The 17983-nt window shown below is 36.9% G+C and overlaps 1 protein-coding gene across 6 annotated transcripts in view; it reads left to right on the top strand.

Annotated features, from left to right (window-relative positions):
• The window catches only part of PJA2 (praja ring finger ubiquitin ligase 2), a 71407-nt gene extending 60279 nt beyond the window's left edge, over window positions 1-11128 (top strand). For 5 of the 6 annotated variants that reach the window (XM_059175628.1, XM_059175622.1, XM_059175624.1 and 2 more), the window contains 3 exons: window positions 4611-4725; window positions 5114-5235; window positions 7619-11128. In XM_059175628.1, coding sequence (XP_059031611.1) covers window positions 4611-4725; window positions 5114-5235; window positions 7619-7744 — 363 coding nt within the window. In that variant the 3' untranslated portion in view covers window positions 7745-11128. Of the gene's footprint in view, window positions 1-4610; window positions 4726-5113; window positions 5236-5858; window positions 6380-7618 lie in introns of those variants that run through there. The other variant, XM_059175626.1, reaches the window with a different exon arrangement.
• Window positions 11129-17983: the final 6855 nt, after the last annotated feature.

Here is a 17983-nt window from a genome sequence, read left to right as displayed (position 1 = left end):
TCAGGTATCAATGTCTTATCAGATACATGATTTGCAAATATTTTCCTCTACTCTGTAGTTTGATTTTTTCATTTTGTTAATGGTTTCTTTTGATACGCAGAAGCTCTTTAATCTAATGTAGTCCACTTAGTTATTTTTGCTTTTGTTGCTGTGCCTTTGTTGTCATACTCAAAAAATCATTGGCAAGATTAGTGTCAAGGACCAGCGTTTTCTTCTAGAAATTTTATGGTTTCAGGTCTTAAAGTCCTTAGTCCATGTGGAGTTAATTTTTGTGAGTGGTGCTAAGGTAGTGATACAGTTTATATATGCAATTATCCTTCTGTGTGCGATTAACTGGTTTTTCCAATATCATTTATTAAAGCCATTATCCTTTCCCGAGTGAAAATTCTTTGCTCCCTTCTCAAAAATATTAATTGTCCATATATGCCGAGATTTATTTGTGGGTTCTTGATTCTGTTCCACAGGTCTAAGTATTTTTATGCCACTACTATACTGTTTTCAATTACTGCAGTTTTGTAGTATAGTTTGAAATGAGAAAGTGTGATACCCCCAGCTTTGTTCTTTGTTTTGGCCATTCAGGGCCTAGGTGGTTGATACAAATTTTAGAAATTTTTTTTCTATTTCTGTCAAAAATACCATTGGAATTTTGATAGGAATTGCATTTAATCTGTAGATTGCTTTGGGTAGTGTGGACATTTTAATATTAATTCTTCCAGTTCCTTAACATGGAATATCTTTCCATTATATCTTCATTCTCTTTCGTCTTTCAGTTTTCAGTAAATGGAATCTTTCACCTTTTTGGTTAAGTTTATTCCTAAGTACTTTATTGCTTTTGATGCATTGTGATTGGGATTGTTTTATCTCTTTCTCAGATATTTCTTTGTTAGTGTACAGAAACACAACTGATTTCTATATCTTGACTTTATACCATAGAGCTTCCCTGAATTTGTTGATTAGTCCAAACAACTTTTTGGGATTTGGGTCTTTGGGTCTTTGTGTCTTTGGGATTTGCTACATAAAAGATGAAATCTGCAAACAGAGACAGTTTTACTTCCACCTTTCCAATTTGGATGCCTTTTATTCCTTTTTCTTGCCTTAATGCTCTGGCTAGGACTTTCAGTACTGTATTGAATAGGAGTGCTGAGATTGGGCACCCTTATCTTGTTCTTGATCTTAAAAAGCATTTAGCCTCTCACTGTTGATTCTGAGATTAGCTGTGGTCTTGTCATACATGGATACCTTAATTATGTTGAGGTACGTTCCTTCTGTACCTAATTCGTTGAGAGCTTTTGTTGTGAAAGAATGATAGTTTTGTCAAATGTTTTTTTCTGTGTTTATTAAGATAATCATATGATATTTATCTCTTACTCTGTAATACCACATTTATTGACTTGCATGTGTTGCAACCATTCTTGCATCCAGGGATAAATCCCACTTAATTGTAGTGTATGAACCTTTTCAGGTGCTGTTGAGTTCAGCTTGCAGGAATTTAGTTGAAGATTTTTGCATCTATGTTCATCAGGGTGATTGGACTTTAATTTTCTTTCTTATGTCCTAATCTGACTTTGGCGTCAGGATAATGCTGACTTTAAACAGTGAATTTGAGGGTGTTCCCTCTTTCTCATTTTTTTTGGGAGAGCTTGAAAAGGATTGGCCTTTAATTCATTAAATGTTTGATAGGATTGTCCAGGAAAACCATCTGATCCTGGCCTTTTTTGGGAGGTATATTTTTGACTACTGATTCAGTATTACTTATGTTAGTCTGTTCACATTTTCTGTTTCTTCTTGATGTCAGCATGTTTTCTAGGAATCGACCCATTTCTTATAGGTTATCCATTTTGTTGGTGTATAATTATTCGTGATAGTCTGCTATGATCCTTTGTATTTTTGTAGTATCATCTATAACATCTTCTTTCATTTCTAATTTTACTTGAGCCTCTTCTTTTTTTCTTAGTCTAACTAAAGATATAGCATTTTGGTTTATTTTTTCAAACAACAACATTTAGTTCTGTTGGTATTTTGTGTTTTTCTGATTTCTGTTTCATTTATTTCTGCTCTAATTTCTGCCAACTTTTGACTTTGTTCTTCATTTTCTGTTTCCTTGAGTTGTAAAGTTAGATTGTTTATTTGAGGTTTTTTTTTTTAATATATAGCATATTTAGGCATTTATTACTATAAACTTCCCTCTCAGAACTGCCTTTGCATCATCCTGTAGGTTTTGACATGCTGTTGTTTCCATTTGCTTTTATTTCAAGATACCTTTCGATTTCTTCTTTGGCCCATTGGTTTTTCAGGAATTTTTAATTTTTAATTAAATTTTTAATTTTCACATATTTCTAAATTTTCGCATTTTCTTTTCTGTTGTTGATTTTTTTGTTTCTTGCCATTTTGGTCAAAAAGAAAGTTGGTACAATTTCAGTCTTCTTAAATTTGCTAAGACTTGTTTTATAACTTTCCATATGATCTATTCTAGAGAAGGTTTTATGTGCACTTGAGAAGAATGTGTAGTCTTTTGCTGTTGCATGGAATTTTTTGTATATTCTTAGATCGATTTTAGCTGAAGTGTAGTTCAGGTTTAATGTTTTATTTCTCATTTTCTATCGGGATGATCCATTATTTAAAGTTAGGTATTGAAGTCCCCTAGTATTATTTATTGTTGTGTAATCTCACTTCAGATCTACTTTTATTTGCTTAATATACTTAGGTGCTCTAATATTGGGTACATATATATTTGTAATTATTTTATCCTCTTGAGCAATTGACCCTTTATTATTAAAAAAATAACCTGGTCACTTGTTAACCATTGTTGGCCCGAAGTCTATTTTTTTTTTTTTTTAAGATTTTATTTATTTGATAGAGATCACAAGTAGATGGAGAGGCAGGCAGAGAGAGAGGAGGAAGCAGGCTCCCTACTGAGCAGAGAGCCCGAGGCGGGTCTCAATCCCAGAACCCTGGGATCACAACCTGAGCGGAAGGAATAGGCTTAACCCACTGAGCCATCAAGGTGCCCAGGCCTGAAGTCTATTTTTTCTGATACAAATGTAGCTACCCTGCTCTCTTTAGTTTCTGTTTGCATGGAATATCTTTTTCTGTCTCTTCACATTGCACCTGTGTGTCCTTAAAGCTGAAATGGGTCTCTTGTAGGCAGCATATAGTTGGGTCTTGCTTTTTCAATCCAACCAGCTACTTTCTGCCTGTTGCCTAAAGAATTTGGTCCATTTACATTTAGAATAATTGTTTGTAAGTAAGGACTTTACTTATACCGTCTTACTAGTTGTTGTCTAGTTATTTTTTCTCTTTTTCCTTTCTCCCTCTCTTGCTGCCTTCTTTTGTGACTTGATTTTCCATAGTGGTGGTGTTTAATTTACTTTTCTCTATCTTTTGTGAATCTAACATAGATTTGTGCTTTGTGGTAACCATGAGGCTTATGTAAAACATCTTAACACTGTTTTATGGTATAACAACTAAACTTATATTACATACAAAAACCCTACTTTTGGGGTGCCTGGGTGGCTCAGTGGGTTAAGCCTCTGCCTTTGGCTCAGGTCATGGTCTAAGGGTCCTGGGATCGAGCCCCACGTCAGGCTCTCTGCTTAGCAGAGAGCCTGCTTCCTCCCTCTCTTTGCCTGCCTCTCTGCCTGCTTGTGATCTCTGTCTGTCAAATAAATAAGTAAAATCTTTAAAAAAAAACAAAACAAAACACCTCTACTTTTGTTCCTCCCTTTTATGTATTTGATGTTAACAGTTTACCTTTTTTTATATTGTATATTATTAACAAATTATTGTGCTATAGTGGTAACTCTTTCCTTTAACCTTTATACTAGAATAAAGCAGTTGACACATTACATTATAGTATCAAAGTACTCTGAATTTGCCTGTACACTTTACCAACCATATTTTGTTTATCCATTCATCTGTTGATGGGTGTTTGGGTTTCTACCTTTTGGATCCCATGAATATAAGTCCTACCTGTAGTTCTAATTGTAGCCGGAAGGGCTAATCAAGCCACAGAAGGATTACACTAAGATGTTATATGATCTATTGTTCCTTTCATCTTTGTTAGAATGGTAAATTTATATAGACATTGAACCCCTAATTAAAGTTCACATCTCAGATAACCCAGTAATATTAGTAAAAATAGTCATGTGGGTGTGCTGACTCTTTGCCAGTGATAGATACAGCCATTCAGAAATACATTATTTGTTTGCTTCTATAACTTGAACATCATCTGGTAACCTCGGTCACATTTTATCTTTCATATGTTGAGCCTGTCCAAAAGTGTTCACTTTGTTTCATCTTATTGCTTTCACACAGGAACTCATAAGTTGGAAGAGGTAATCCTCTTCTGAAGATACAGATATGGTGGGCAAGTAGATGATTCTTGAGACAAGATAGATTTTTGTTGTTCTTGTGAGAAGTATGGTGCTTTTTTGGATACTTTTTGATGTTTTGGTGTGGTGATGATTCCTTTTGGGAGGAGACAAAAAGGGCAGGGGACTGAAGCAGAAGAGACTAGTGGTGCATATAATTTTGAAAGATACCTTAAAAAATTGCTTTTTATTACTGTTTTAAAGTTTTTTTCTAACAAGGAGCTGTGACTTCTTTTTCAGACTGCACTGGCACATTTAGAGTCTCTGGCAGTGGATGTTGAGGTGGCCAATCCACCAGCCAGTAAGGAAAGCATTGATGGTCTTCCAGAGACCCTTGTTCTTGAAGACCACACCGGTAAGGGCAAAGTTGATCTTTCATGTCAGATAACATATTTCATGTTTTCATATATTATCAATGTACCTGAAAGATAAAATACTGACTACTAGAAACTTTCCTTAGTTTTTCTGTGGAGCCAGATTCTGACAAACTTTCATCTAATGGAAGAATATTTTTAATTTATTAAGTCATGGGCTGGAACAAATGTGCCTCAGCCAACTTTTCTACAAAAGCAGTATTTATTAAATTCCAAATTGTCATTTATTACAGAAACATGTTTGGCAATTACTTTTTCAAAGATGGCTCTTCTGTCTGTCATAGGTATCGTCTGTGAGTTAATATGTTGGTTTTCAGTTTTATTAAAATTGAACTCTATGGGATTGATCAGATTATTTTTGATTTTCAGCAATTGGTCAAGAGCAGTGCTGTCCAATCTGTTGCAGTGAGTATATTAAGGATGATATAGCAACAGAGCTTCCCTGTCACCATTTCTTTCACAAACCTTGTGTCTCAATTTGGCTACAGAAGGTGAGTTTTATTTTTACTTTTTTTGAAATTAATATTTTAATAGTTCCTCCTGAAAGTTAGTGATGATAGTATCTTTTAAGCCTATTTTATTCAGCTTTATACTTGTAGTACTTTTTAATTAAGTGTTAAAGATTGATTACAATTTAATGATTACAGATTAATGATAATGTGAAACTATTTTACTTTACTAACATTTCTGAAAAACAATATAGATAACACTAATTGCTTAGCATATTTAATCATTTTTGGAAATGATTAAATATCAAAAAATCATTTTAGGATAAACCTAGTAGATCTTTAATCATATCCCTGAAATTTGTGTTTTCAAAAATATCACAAGCAAAAAAAAGCCTATGGCACCTCTTAAAGTGCTGTAATAATATATATATATTCTGCTAATATAAATCAAGGTCTTTGAAAATGTATAAGAGAAATATGTAATCACCTACAAAAAACCTCCTATTCCAACTATATATATATTCTCCCTAAATATTTACCCAATTATTTTTAACTATATTTGAATTACTTAAGAAAAAACAGTCTTATTTAAAATCTTATTAAAATCTTATTTTTTTTTTACTTTTTTTTTTTAATTTTTTATAAACATATATTTTTATCCCCAGGGGTACATGTCTGTGAATCACCAGGTTTACACACTTCACAGCACTCACCAAAGTACATACCCTCCCCAATGTCCATAATCCCACCCCCTTCTCCCAGCAATTGCACTATTGGGTGAAAAGATACAAACGTAGTGATCCAAAGGGGCACGTGCACCCGAATGTTTATAGCAGCAATGTCCACAATAGCCAAACTATGGAAAGAACCTAGATGTCCACCAACAGATGACTGGATCAAGAAGCTGTGGTATATATACACAATGGAATACTATGCAGCCATCAAAAGAAATGAAATCTTGCCATTTGCGACAACATGGATGGAACTAGAGCGTATCATGCTTAGCGAAATAAGTCAAGCAGAGAAAGACAACTATCATATGATCTCCCTGATATGAGGAAGTGGTGATGCAACATGGTGGTTTAAGTGGGTAGGAGAAGAATCAATGAAACAAGATGGGATTGGGAGGGAGACAAACCATAAGTGACTCTTAATCTCACAAAATAAAATCTTATTTTAAATCTTCTCTGTGAACTCTGTTTTTACACAAAGTATTTTTATAGGCAGTAAGGTAGAAATTCCCAAATCACTTTCACAGCTTATGTACTTAGGGATATAACTCCCTCTGTTCCCTATAGCCACTCCCTCCCTTTTCCCCTTCTTTCTTCCTCCTCTCCTTCCTCCTTTCCTTTCTTTCCTTTTGCTTTCTTTGCTGTTGCTACCCTTCTACTGCCACTTCATGGTTGTCAAAGTTCTACTTAAGATTTGTAAGATTCAGGGGCACCTGGGTGGCTCAGTGGGTTAAAGCCTCTGCCTTTAGCTCAGGTCACAGTCTCAGGGTCCTGGGATCAAGCCCTGCATGGGGCTCTCTGCTCAGCAGGGAGCCTGCTTCCTCCTCTCTCTCTCTCTCTGCCTGCCTCTCTGCTTACTTGTGATCTCTGTCTGTCAAATAAATAAATAAAATCTTTAAAAAAAAATTATTTAAAAAAAGATTTGTAAGATCCAGTGTGGAAATTTTCACCATTCCATTATAAAATCTAAAATTTCTCTCTTGGCTTTCAAGGCATTCTGTGATCTAGCCCCCAGCCTGTCTGTTCACATTGACTCCTGTGTACATTTGTTTATATTTGCGTAGCTGGTGTAGTTTTCCCCCATACCATCTGCAGGATTAGATGATCTAGGCAGGGCCAGCTTAAATTCCACCTTTGCTGTCCCTCATATCTCCTTTATTTAAATTCCCATGTATTTAAAATTCCACATATTAAGTATCTAAGCCTTAAGAAGGATCTAAATGTTCCTGCTATGTGTCAGGCACTGGTAGATGACTTGTTTATTTTCTCATTTAATTCTCACACTAACTCTGGGACACACTGGGACATATCCTTATTCATTTTCCAGTGACTCCTTGCTCACATGGCACAGCGCTGAGCAAGGAGTGTAGTAGACTCTCCACTAATCCTGAGTGAAAGATGACTGACCCGAAAGATACAAACATGATTAGGAGATGCTGTTCACCCTCAAAGAAATTAGAATCTGATTGGGATAAAGAGGAAATAGCATCACACTTTTGCTTCTCTGGATTATGTGGGTTTGAAGTTGATTCAGTTTTTGTTTTTAAGTTATTTGATTTGATTTTTAGGATAACAGATAACATTGTTTCTTTGAGAATGAGAATGAGGGTTTTTGGGGTTTTATCCTTGCTAAGATACTGTGTGGCAGTTAAGACCTTTTCTTTGGCTCTGACCTTGTTTTTCTTCCCCTCCAGTCGGGAACGTGCCCCGTGTGCCGCCGCCACTTCCCACCCGCCGTCATCGAAGCCTCGGCAGCTCCGTCCTCTGAGCCTGACCAGGAGGCCCCCCCTTCCGCTGACAGCTCTGCAGAAGCCCCTTAAACTTTAACCCTTGAATGAGATTACTATGTCTAAAAGTCATTCTGCAAATCCCTTCTCAATCTGATGTGCAAATAATTATATATAAATAGATTTAAAATCCTATATATAGTCTATACCATAGTTTAGAAAGAAGAATATTAACCTTTCTAAACTAAATTTAGGTTCGCAGAAAGTACTAAACATTTTCAAGCTGAATGTTGAAGCAGTGCATCCATTTTCTTTCGTTGAACATGTTGGTATTAATTGTAAAGTCAAGCTTACCAGTTAACTCTCTCCAGAAGAAATAATCATGTATGTGGCACATATTACTGGTTTTGTCTGAAGTACTGCCACTAAGTGATTATAATTAAATTCTCCTATTTGCATCAAATGTGAAGACTGTGATCACAACAGTAGTAAAATTTGGTTTCATTGGAAATAAAAAGTATTCTAAAACATGCTTTTTTCATTGGTCGCTTTGCTTTTGCTACATCAGAACCTCTTGGTTCATAATACTGAGTGGTTTTTTTAGGAAGATGTCTACTCTTCCATCTTTGTTTAAAATTAGGACTTTTTAGAATCAAAACAAAAGCCAAAATTTTGGCTTAATCACCACAAAATTTTAAGATTCTCAATGTAATCCCCTTGGAATGGTTAGATAGTAAAGTAACTTTTTTTTCCTTTTCTTAGTGGTGGATGTGCTTAAAGTAAGGTTAGCAAAGCATGAGTGTTTTACTATGGTTGGTGCTTGAGGTAAGGTTAGTAAAGCTTATGAACAATCTAGTGTGCTCAGTGTTTGGTATGATGAGGTGAATTAGATGGCCTTATGAAATCCTTTTTCCCTTTCCACCTGGTTACAGTTATACTTGAGAACATTCATGGCACATTTCTTAGATAAGTGTTGTTTTTTTAATTTATAAATTTATAAATATGCTTGTTTATAAATTTATAAATATTAGATACAGTTTGTTTAAAGTAATTTTGGTTCAGAAATATTTTAGAAAGTCTGAAGACATTCATCATGTGTTTAAACATTCATTCTGTTGTATCCCAAGAGGAAATCTGATCCTTAAAAAACTGGAAGGTTAATTGTACCAACTTGTGTAAAGCATAAAATTAACGGGGTATAGGACAGATTTGGCCACATCTTTTTATAACATATCTAAACCTTACTGTGTTATAATTTATTTCTTTAAAGTATTCCTGAATAAGGATTATTCATAGTACATTTGTTTCTTTACACTAATTTATTTTGATAAAATTATTCATTTGGAAATAAATAATAAAAATGGGTTGTATCATATTAAACCAAATTAAGCCCTGGGTGAAAAAGGAGTAGGGTGATCACCTAGTGACTGTGAGCAGAACTGAACATGTAACATGGTTCCTTTCTTATTTTCCTTTCTCTAAAAGAGAAAAGAAGACCCTGACCCCAGATTTGCCCGCCAAAAGAGTTCCGTTCAGATTCTTCTATAAACATGAGGAAATGAGCTTTGTTTAGTTGTTTTTTATGGGAAATTTGGCCTTTAGGGTCATCCATAATTATGTAACTCCAAAATAAGATTGCATAGCTTTCCATTTAGGTGATCACACCCAGTAGGCAAATATGTACGAAGATGGACATAATATTTAACTTACAGATGTGATTTGCTCTCAGTACCAGAGAATGATAGGTGTTAGAATATCGCATTTGAGCAAGTAAAATTGTAAAGCATGTAGCGAGTGTACATCCATCTGAGTAGTACATTGGTAATTTAGTTGGGACACATAAAAGGAATATTTATATGGCTTCCCAAATGCAAAATTACATTTTATTTGTGTAATTTCTTTGAGTATTTATATTCCATCTCTTTTCTTCGTTCTTAAATGAATTTTCACTGTTGGCACATTTGAGGCTTAACTATAAGGAACATAACACTTGCATTCTAATTTTTGCATATATTGTAAATGTGTGTCTGGTATTTACAGCAAAATACTGTGTATCCTTTTATGGGTAAAACAAAACTGAACATTGCATGCATGTAATGTGGTGACTTTGTAATTTAGGGGTTCTTTGGGGCTTCTGTGACTTTGGAAATGCTTACATTCAGGCCTTAATGTTGCATTAGGTAGCATGTTTTCCTTCTGATGTATATAGTCACTGTTGTATAAACTAATCTTTGCTTGTTTTCTACTCTGTGATCTTTCCATACCATATTTCATTGACGATCAGTGTCGAGGAGTCAAATCAGATTAAACTTAATTCTCATGTGTATATTGTGGAACTTCATGGCTAGTGTGATTTTTAATTTGTTTTCTTTCTTTTTCTTGTTTCTTTTTTGTTGTTATTTGTTTCCTTTAAGTAATATTGATCAGTTGTGATGCTTACTGGTTAAACTGACATTGCTACAGATTGCTCTGTAGTAAGCCACAAATTATATTTAGGCAGTTTTTTTTTTAAGAATTTTTTTTTCTTAAATTTGACAGACAGAGATTACAAGCAGGCAGAGAGAGAGAGGGGGGGGAAGAAGCAGGCTCCCCGCTGAGCAGAGAGCCCTATGCGGGACTCGATCTGAGGACTGTCATGACCTGAGCCGAAAGCAGAGGCTTCAACCCACTGAGCCACCCAAGCGCCCCGTTATATTTAGGCAGTATTAAGGGATGTCAGCTTTCTTCTCCTAGCAGCAGCTGTCCCAAAGAAAATATTTCTTTTTTGCCTGTTAAGATTTAGCTATTATATGCCAGTTGTTAAGAGGTTTTGGTTCCAAACTCAACCAGTAGTGTTGAGAGCTGAACTTAAGATAGCGGTTGTACTTTTTGCTTTCCATCTGTTTCTATCCTTCATTCTTGGCTCCCTACTATCTATAAACAGCTGCTGTGAAGGAGAAAAGTCGAATAAGAGTTGGCTTAAAATTTTTTTTAAGAAAATTGAAATTTTAGGATTTTCATTGTAACAAGTTAATATAAGCAGAAGCGGAAAAGTTCAGATACCAAAATATTGTTTGATTCTCTGAAATACTGTTTGGATCCTTTTGGAAAAGTTAAGAATATATGAAGGTAAATTAGGAATAAGTATAAATACTGATAAAAATATTGTTTCTCTTCTCTATGTTAAGTGACTTGACCTAATAATTCTATTTTTTTTAAACATTTTCTTCTTCCTTGTAATATGAATGCTGATATTTAAAGGTAGATCCATGTGGTTTTCTATTGTGTTCCTTAATTGTTTATCTCTGAGCTAACTAACTCTTAAGATTATTTGTGATTTGGATTTATATATAAGCTGTTAAATATATATGAACTGTTAAAATGGAATGCAAGTTTTCAAAAGCCCAGGTCTAAATGTAATGATTGGTTTATTGTTCAACAACCCTAGTCCATCATTTTCCGTGTAAATCATAAACAATAAACAGGATGTACTCAGTGGTCATTTCTAATATTTAATTGTGCAGTCACATCACTTCTATCATTTAAACCCGTGGAGGATTTAGCATTAATGGCAAAGAGCACAGCTATTAAGAAAGTCTGGAATAGTCTCCTGGGCACATGATTTCATTGTCCTTCAATTGTGGCCCAAGAAGGCTCTAACAGCCCATCTATACGGAAGTGGTTGATGGACTTGGAAAGGGCTCTGAAGGAGGAGTCACTGTCCTCTCCTGCCTAATGTTCTCAGCAGTCCTGTGGGTTCAGCAGAGCCTGATTTCCACACTGACTCAGGACTGCAGAAACCCTCAGAGTTCCCAGATAGAGGCCCACCTTCCCTCAGTGGCTTGCTCCAGATCAGGCATAGGACTGTCACCAAATCTACTTGTTGAGGAAGATTTCTCATGACTTCCAAAGGGTTCAAAGTTTTCACCCATTTCAGAAGGGTAAATTGAGTGCTAATAGGTCATGCACACATTAAATTAGAAAACAAATCATTTTGTTTAGAAGCTTTAAAATGTTTAGAATTGTGATTCCCACTTAATAGAATAGACCTGCACTAGAAAACTAGTCTTGGAACTAGAGACAGGGTTGGCACACCTCTTCTCTAATGCCATATCCTCTTATAATTGTCATGTGATTTTTATCCAACCCCTGCTTCCAGAGTTAGAGCTACTCAGCACTCCTACAAGGGATGGGCTTCATTGTTAGAAGCATGTCACCTACATGTGTTTATAAATAGCACACTTGTAACACTGGACAGAAAGGTCCTGTCTCTTCAGTGTGGTCACCTCTTCATAACTTCCCTCAGATTTCACATTTTTTCTCAGTTCTTAAATGTTGTCCATTCCAGCCCAACCTGGCATTGGTCCTTCCAATCCCTCTCTCAAGTACACCGCTCAGCACTAAGCACCGTTCTTCCATGGTCTGACAGCAGGGTCCCGAGGCTGGATTGCCGACGTCAGAATGACTCTCGTGACTGTTAGGGTTGGAATATGTTGATGTTATCTGTTACCATCACCATTAGATAAACATATCCCACTGTTTACCTCTTGTTGAACTTTACAGGCATTGCTGGCAAGCCAAATCCATTCCTTAAATTACTTAAAACAATTTCTCAGTAACCTAATTGAAGCACTGCATTTGTCCTTATTTGCTATAAGTTGTAAAGGTCCTTAGGAAGGAGTTCTCATTCTTTCTCTTTGCCTTGTGTCTGTTTCAGTTTTGATGAAGCATGCCTTTAGTATTTAGTGGCTTTGTTCAAGTTAATGATAAATAACAAGATGAAATGCATGCAGACCCTCGTAAGAATGCCACCGTAGGCTGTGCTCCAGGTGACTTGGATCTGTTCATCAGTACTTTAGGTCCAGATGTGGAAGCAACTGTCGAAATCAGTGATGTGCTTATGGTTCTTCATCTTCCCTAAAAGGACACCATAATAGATTTTATCATGTTTGGCAGACAAGCAGATTGCTCTGTCTATGGAAGTAGCCTAATCTGCTAATATATTAATTCAAGAAGGGAAATGAAGTTAGCTGGAAATGCCCTTATTCTTAGTGAAACGACACTACCTCCTTTTCCAACTGCTCACATGCCATCTGTTTATTAATCCGTCCTAGAATTTGATAAGTGATAATATCAAGCTCATTTTAATAATTTTTTAAAGATTTTATTTATTTATTTATTTATTTATTTGATAGAGATCACAAGTAGCCAGAGAGAGAGAGAGGGGAAAGCAGACTCCCCACTGAGTAGAGAGCCCTATATGGGGCTCGATCCTAGGACCTTGAGATCATGACCTGAGCTGCCCAGGCACCCCTCATTTTTATAATTTTTATAATCTATTTTTCCTCTCAAAAATTGTGATATTTGATGTATCATGACCTTGGCAAGATGCTTAGTTGTTCTGCTTGTTTTCTCTATAAAGTACTGAATCTAAATTACAGGTTCAGTACTACTGTTTGTGCATGGGAAAAGGTTTGAAAAAAAAAGTTCTTTGTTGATATGCAAAGTCATGGAGAAATATGGTTGCTTTCCATCATTGTTTGATTTTGGCACTACCTTTGAGGATTGATGAACATTTCAGATGAAAATCATAAAAGCATCTTAATCTCTCAGAAGTTGAAAGATTTTGACAGGGGAACTTTATTAAAATAAGTAAAATTTAACCAATAATAATTTTACTAAAAGGCTGCATGCCTGGCTATGACAATTTATTCCCATCTTGAATTTTTAGTTCATAATCCATATACAGTTTTTATAGTGAAAATTGGAAGGAGATCTTTATCTTTTTAGAAAGATAGCACCTGTTAGCCATTCAGTGCAGTAAGAAATTCTGTAAGCACTGATTTCTTTTGATTATAACACAGCATCTCTTCTTACTAAGATTCATCGAGGAAAATGCATTTTTATTTATACTTTTTAGTTATTTATTTGAGAAGGAGCACAAGCCGGGTCCGGGGCTAAGGGAAGGGGCAGAGGGAGAGGGAAAAGCAGACACCCCACTGAGCAGAGAGCCCCCAGGTGGGGCTAGATCCCACCAGGACCCCAGGAACATGACCTGAGCCAAAGGCAAATGCCTAACTGCTGAGCCACCAAGGTGCCCAGAAAAAAAAAAAAATGCATTTTTACATTAAAAGAATAGTTTCATTTGGGGCGCCTGGGTGGCTCAGTTGGTTGAGCAGCTGCCTTCAGCTCTGGTCCTGGAGTCCTGAAATTGAGTCCCACAATGGGCTCCCTGCTCAGCGGGGCGTCTGCTTCTCCCTCTTACCCTACCCCCTGCTCTCACGCTCTCACTCTCATTCTCTCTCTTTCAGATAAAAAAATAAAATCTTTTTTTTTTTTAAGTTTCATTAATGAAGTGCTAAGTATTAGACATTGTGTTAGGCTCTCTGTTTTAATCTTAATAATGAATTTGCAAAGTAGGTTGTTTTGTTCTGACTTTACAAATTAAAAAATTGAGTCCTGGTTCTCAAGAATTCAAGGGTTCTTTGTTGTTCATGCCACCTTCCTGGATAGGAGCAGCCTATCTGATTATTGTTAATATTCAAATTACTTTTTGGGGATGCAGTCTGAATTTTAAAAATGAGGAAAAGAAATGGTAGGGAGTGGGAGGCCGTTCAAAATTCTGAAAAAAATGTTTTCTTTGTGATATTACTTTGCTAAATTGTTACAGAGACATATTTTTGCCTTAAGTTAAGGCTGACCAAAGTTCTAATGTCCTGGTTCATAAAGTTTCTTAGTCACTATTAAGATCTGATGAAGGGCACCTGGGTGGCTCAGTCTGATAATTGTCTGCCTTCAACTCATATATGATTTTAGGGTCCTGGGATAGAGCCCTACATCAGGCTTCCTGGTCAGCGGGAAGCCTGCTTCTCCCTCTCCCTCTGCTGCTTGTGTTCTCTCTCTCTGTGTCAAATAAATAAAATAAAATCTTTTTTAAAACAACAACAACAAAAGATCTGATAAGAACCTCCTAACTGCCTGATAATTCGGGATCCTGAAATTATTCTGAGTGGCCCGAGATGGTGTCATGCTAGTATATTAGTTATTATATTAATTATTATTATAATATCATACAATTATATATAATATACTATATTATTATTTATTATATATTACTATATAGTATAATAGTTAATAGTGTCTTCAGCCAGTAAGTCCTCACTAATGTAGACACCTGTCTGTAAGTGACTCAACCCCATCTTTTTCAAAAGTCTGTGGAAGTCTTCCTTAAAAAAGCCATGGGCATTTTCCATCAACAATTGTGATCACGCCAAAGTGTAGAGAACCTTATCCCAAATTGTTTCATCAGTAAGAATAGATATTTGACAGAGGGTTTCCTTTAAATTTCCATCCTTAAATGTTATTTTAAATTCTTCCCAGGGATTTAAGCTATGCCCTCCTTGCATTTGCTTCCTGGTTTTTGGTGTGTGGGAGGTTGTTTTTGTTTTGTTTTGTTTTGTTGTTGTTTTTAAGAGAACTACTACATACCATTCTACTGACAAGGCTTGGCCTCAACAAGTAATCCTTCTTGACCTGGACTACGGTCCTTCAACTGAGATAATTGCAGTACCCTAAGTTTGATGCCATTACAGAATGTCAGCTTCTAAATTACTTTAAATTCACATTTAAGGCAGATGAGAATAGGGTTCGGGAGCTTACAAAATCAACCTCTTGTGAATAGTAAGTTTTAGTCTAGTATAATGGGAAATCATAGTTGAATCCCTTAGTTACGACCCACATCTAAATAAGTAGCACCTGAAAGAAGATGTTTAAAGTTTTGTGTTTTTTTTTTTTTTTTTCCAATAGAAATTAGTCTGCTTTTGGAAATAGTATATTAGGACATATCCGCCTGGCATCCTTCCAGAATCTGCTGATAAAATGGCCTCAGCAAACCCAAAAGATGACCTGTTTGCAATATCCCAAGCTACTATCTGCTTAACAAACGTTTACCAAGTGCTGCTCTGGCACAACTATAAAAAAGATATTCAAATTCTCTGACCTCCTGAAGTCTCCATTGCTATGAGGAGGCTCTATTCCATGCCCATCCACCCGTCCCAAGCCATCACCCGTCCCAAGAATCACTAGATGGGAAGGGGTTCGTCTTGGCCGGGGGAATGTCTGGCTCACAGAGCTTTAAGAACTCTTCTATGGGGGGACCTGGCTGGCTCAGTGGATTAAAACCTCTGCCTTCGGCTCGGGTTATGATCCCAGGGTCCTGGGATCAAGCCCCGCATCAGGCTCTTTGCTCTGCAGGGAGCCTGCTTCCTCCTCTCTCTCTCTGCCTGTCTCTCTGCCTACTTGTGATCTCTCTCTGTCAAATAAATAAATAAAATCTTTAAAAAAAAAAAAAAAAAAAAAAAAGCTCTTCTATGGTTATCAAAGCTAGAAACAAACCAAACCAAGAAAGAGCAACAGATACTAAGTCCCAAGCTGACTAGCTCTTCCAAATCCCCTCAAGCTGAAAGAAACTACAGCGATGGTGCTATGTGTACAGGTTGAAGATCTCTTTGGAGGGATTGGCCCTGTGGCTCCCAGCAGCAGGTCATGGGATCTCACAATCAGAGAAGTTGAAAAACTGATTTTCCAAAGATGGGGCTGAGCAGAATGGAGGGAAACAGCAACACTTAAAAGTGTTTTACCTTCTTTCCTGTGCTATATTTTTACTCCCTTTCCCTTCTAGCCCTGGTGTTCTATGGCACATACAAAGAAGCCTTCAGTGTGTTTTTACCTGATATTGGAACAAGAAGTAGGCAGTTCTGAAGCCGGCTTTCCTGCTGGCTGTGTGGCATCTGGGTCAAAATATCTTACACGTTTTGGTTACTATGCTAGTGGGCCAGAAATAACAGACCCTGGAAACTGCCTTATGCGGGGCTTGACAAGGAGTAAGCACCACTATCAAACTGTCAACTTTGCTACATTGTAACTCACAAGAGCTGAATGCTGTTTGGGTTATAAAGAACAGAGGAGGAAAAGAAAGATGTAGGATAGTGAGTAAATCAGCTAATATTTGTTGAGTGCATACTATATGCCAGGAACTTTTATAGGTAGACTTATATGCATCATCTTAGTTAATCCTAATAAAAAGTGTTAGAGGTAGGGGCACCTGGGTGGCTCAGTGGGTTAAAGCCTCTGTCTTTGGCTCAGGTCATGACCTCAGGGTCCTGGGATGGAGCCCCGCATTGGGCCCTCTGCTCAGCAGGGAGACTGCTTTCCCCTCCTTTCTCTCTGCCTGCCTCTCTGCCTACTTGTGATCTCTCTCTGTCAAATAAATAAATAAAATATTTTAAAAAATTGTTACAGGTAGACTGTTCTAATCTATAAAAGGCATCAAAAGGTTCAGTAGCTGCCAAGGGCCACATACACAGCTAGGAAGTAGGGGAGTCAGGATTTGACTCCAATGCTCTGGTATATTGCCTCCTGCCCAGGTGAGTGAGTTAACACTCAAGGTAAGTATCAATAAGGTAACTTCCAGCTGCGGTACTGATAGTCCTTGCAGACACACCTGCAAGGTCAGTAACCCTTTGTAACACTGTTTCAGTGGAGATGAAAACACTATATCTGGATCAAAAATGATTTGGAAGTTGGGAATTACCTGTATTACACAGCGAATATGCCCAGAGAGGAGCTTAAACATATTACATCAATTTATTCTCCTACCTGCAAAACATGATCTCAGCGGATGCAGGTGTTTATGTAACTCTCAGATCCACTATGGAGAGAATTCTGCCTCTACCATTTTTCTCTTATTAGTGTCTGTGGCCCCCACAGCGTCAGTGACCACTATCCACATCTCCAAGTAAGATCAGTGATGTGGTCAAAGGAAACCTGTTGTATTTCTACAGACTGATAAGGCCTAAGTAGAAAGCAAATAACTGAATCGGTGTAAATACTGAGTCCCTACTGCTATTTGTGCTAAATCCACTCTACATGGTCTTGCTCTACCCTAATTTGTCCCAGACAGCTAATCCTTTTGGTTAATGAATACCCATGGCCTCATCATCTCCAGTAACAGATACCATGGAGGCTGGGAGAGCATTGCCAAAGCAACTTGGCAGAAGGAGCTTATCTATTTATAGACTGCTTTGTACTTAGGATCATTGAATAGTTAACGATTAAATCACTGATACATGACCTCCCTTAAGGAGGAGGCAGTGGCTGGCCCATGTGCACACAGCCAGAAAGTGCTAGAGCTAGGACTTAAATTCAGGTGTTCTGACCACAGACAGTTGTCCTACTTGGCCAAAAGCTGTGTTCCTACTTTCTTGCCCAGTGTAATCCTTTGGTGAATCAGAGCAGCTGCTAAGGTGAAATGAGAAATGGGTTGCATTTGTCTGCTTTGTGCATAGGTCCTCA

Source organism: Mustela lutreola, chromosome 5 (assembly GCF_030435805.1).
Source record: "Mustela lutreola isolate mMusLut2 chromosome 5, mMusLut2.pri, whole genome shotgun sequence".
NCBI classification, from domain to species: Eukaryota; Metazoa; Chordata; class Mammalia; order Carnivora; family Mustelidae; genus Mustela; species Mustela lutreola.
This window is presented reverse-complemented; position numbering and strand designations above follow the sequence as displayed.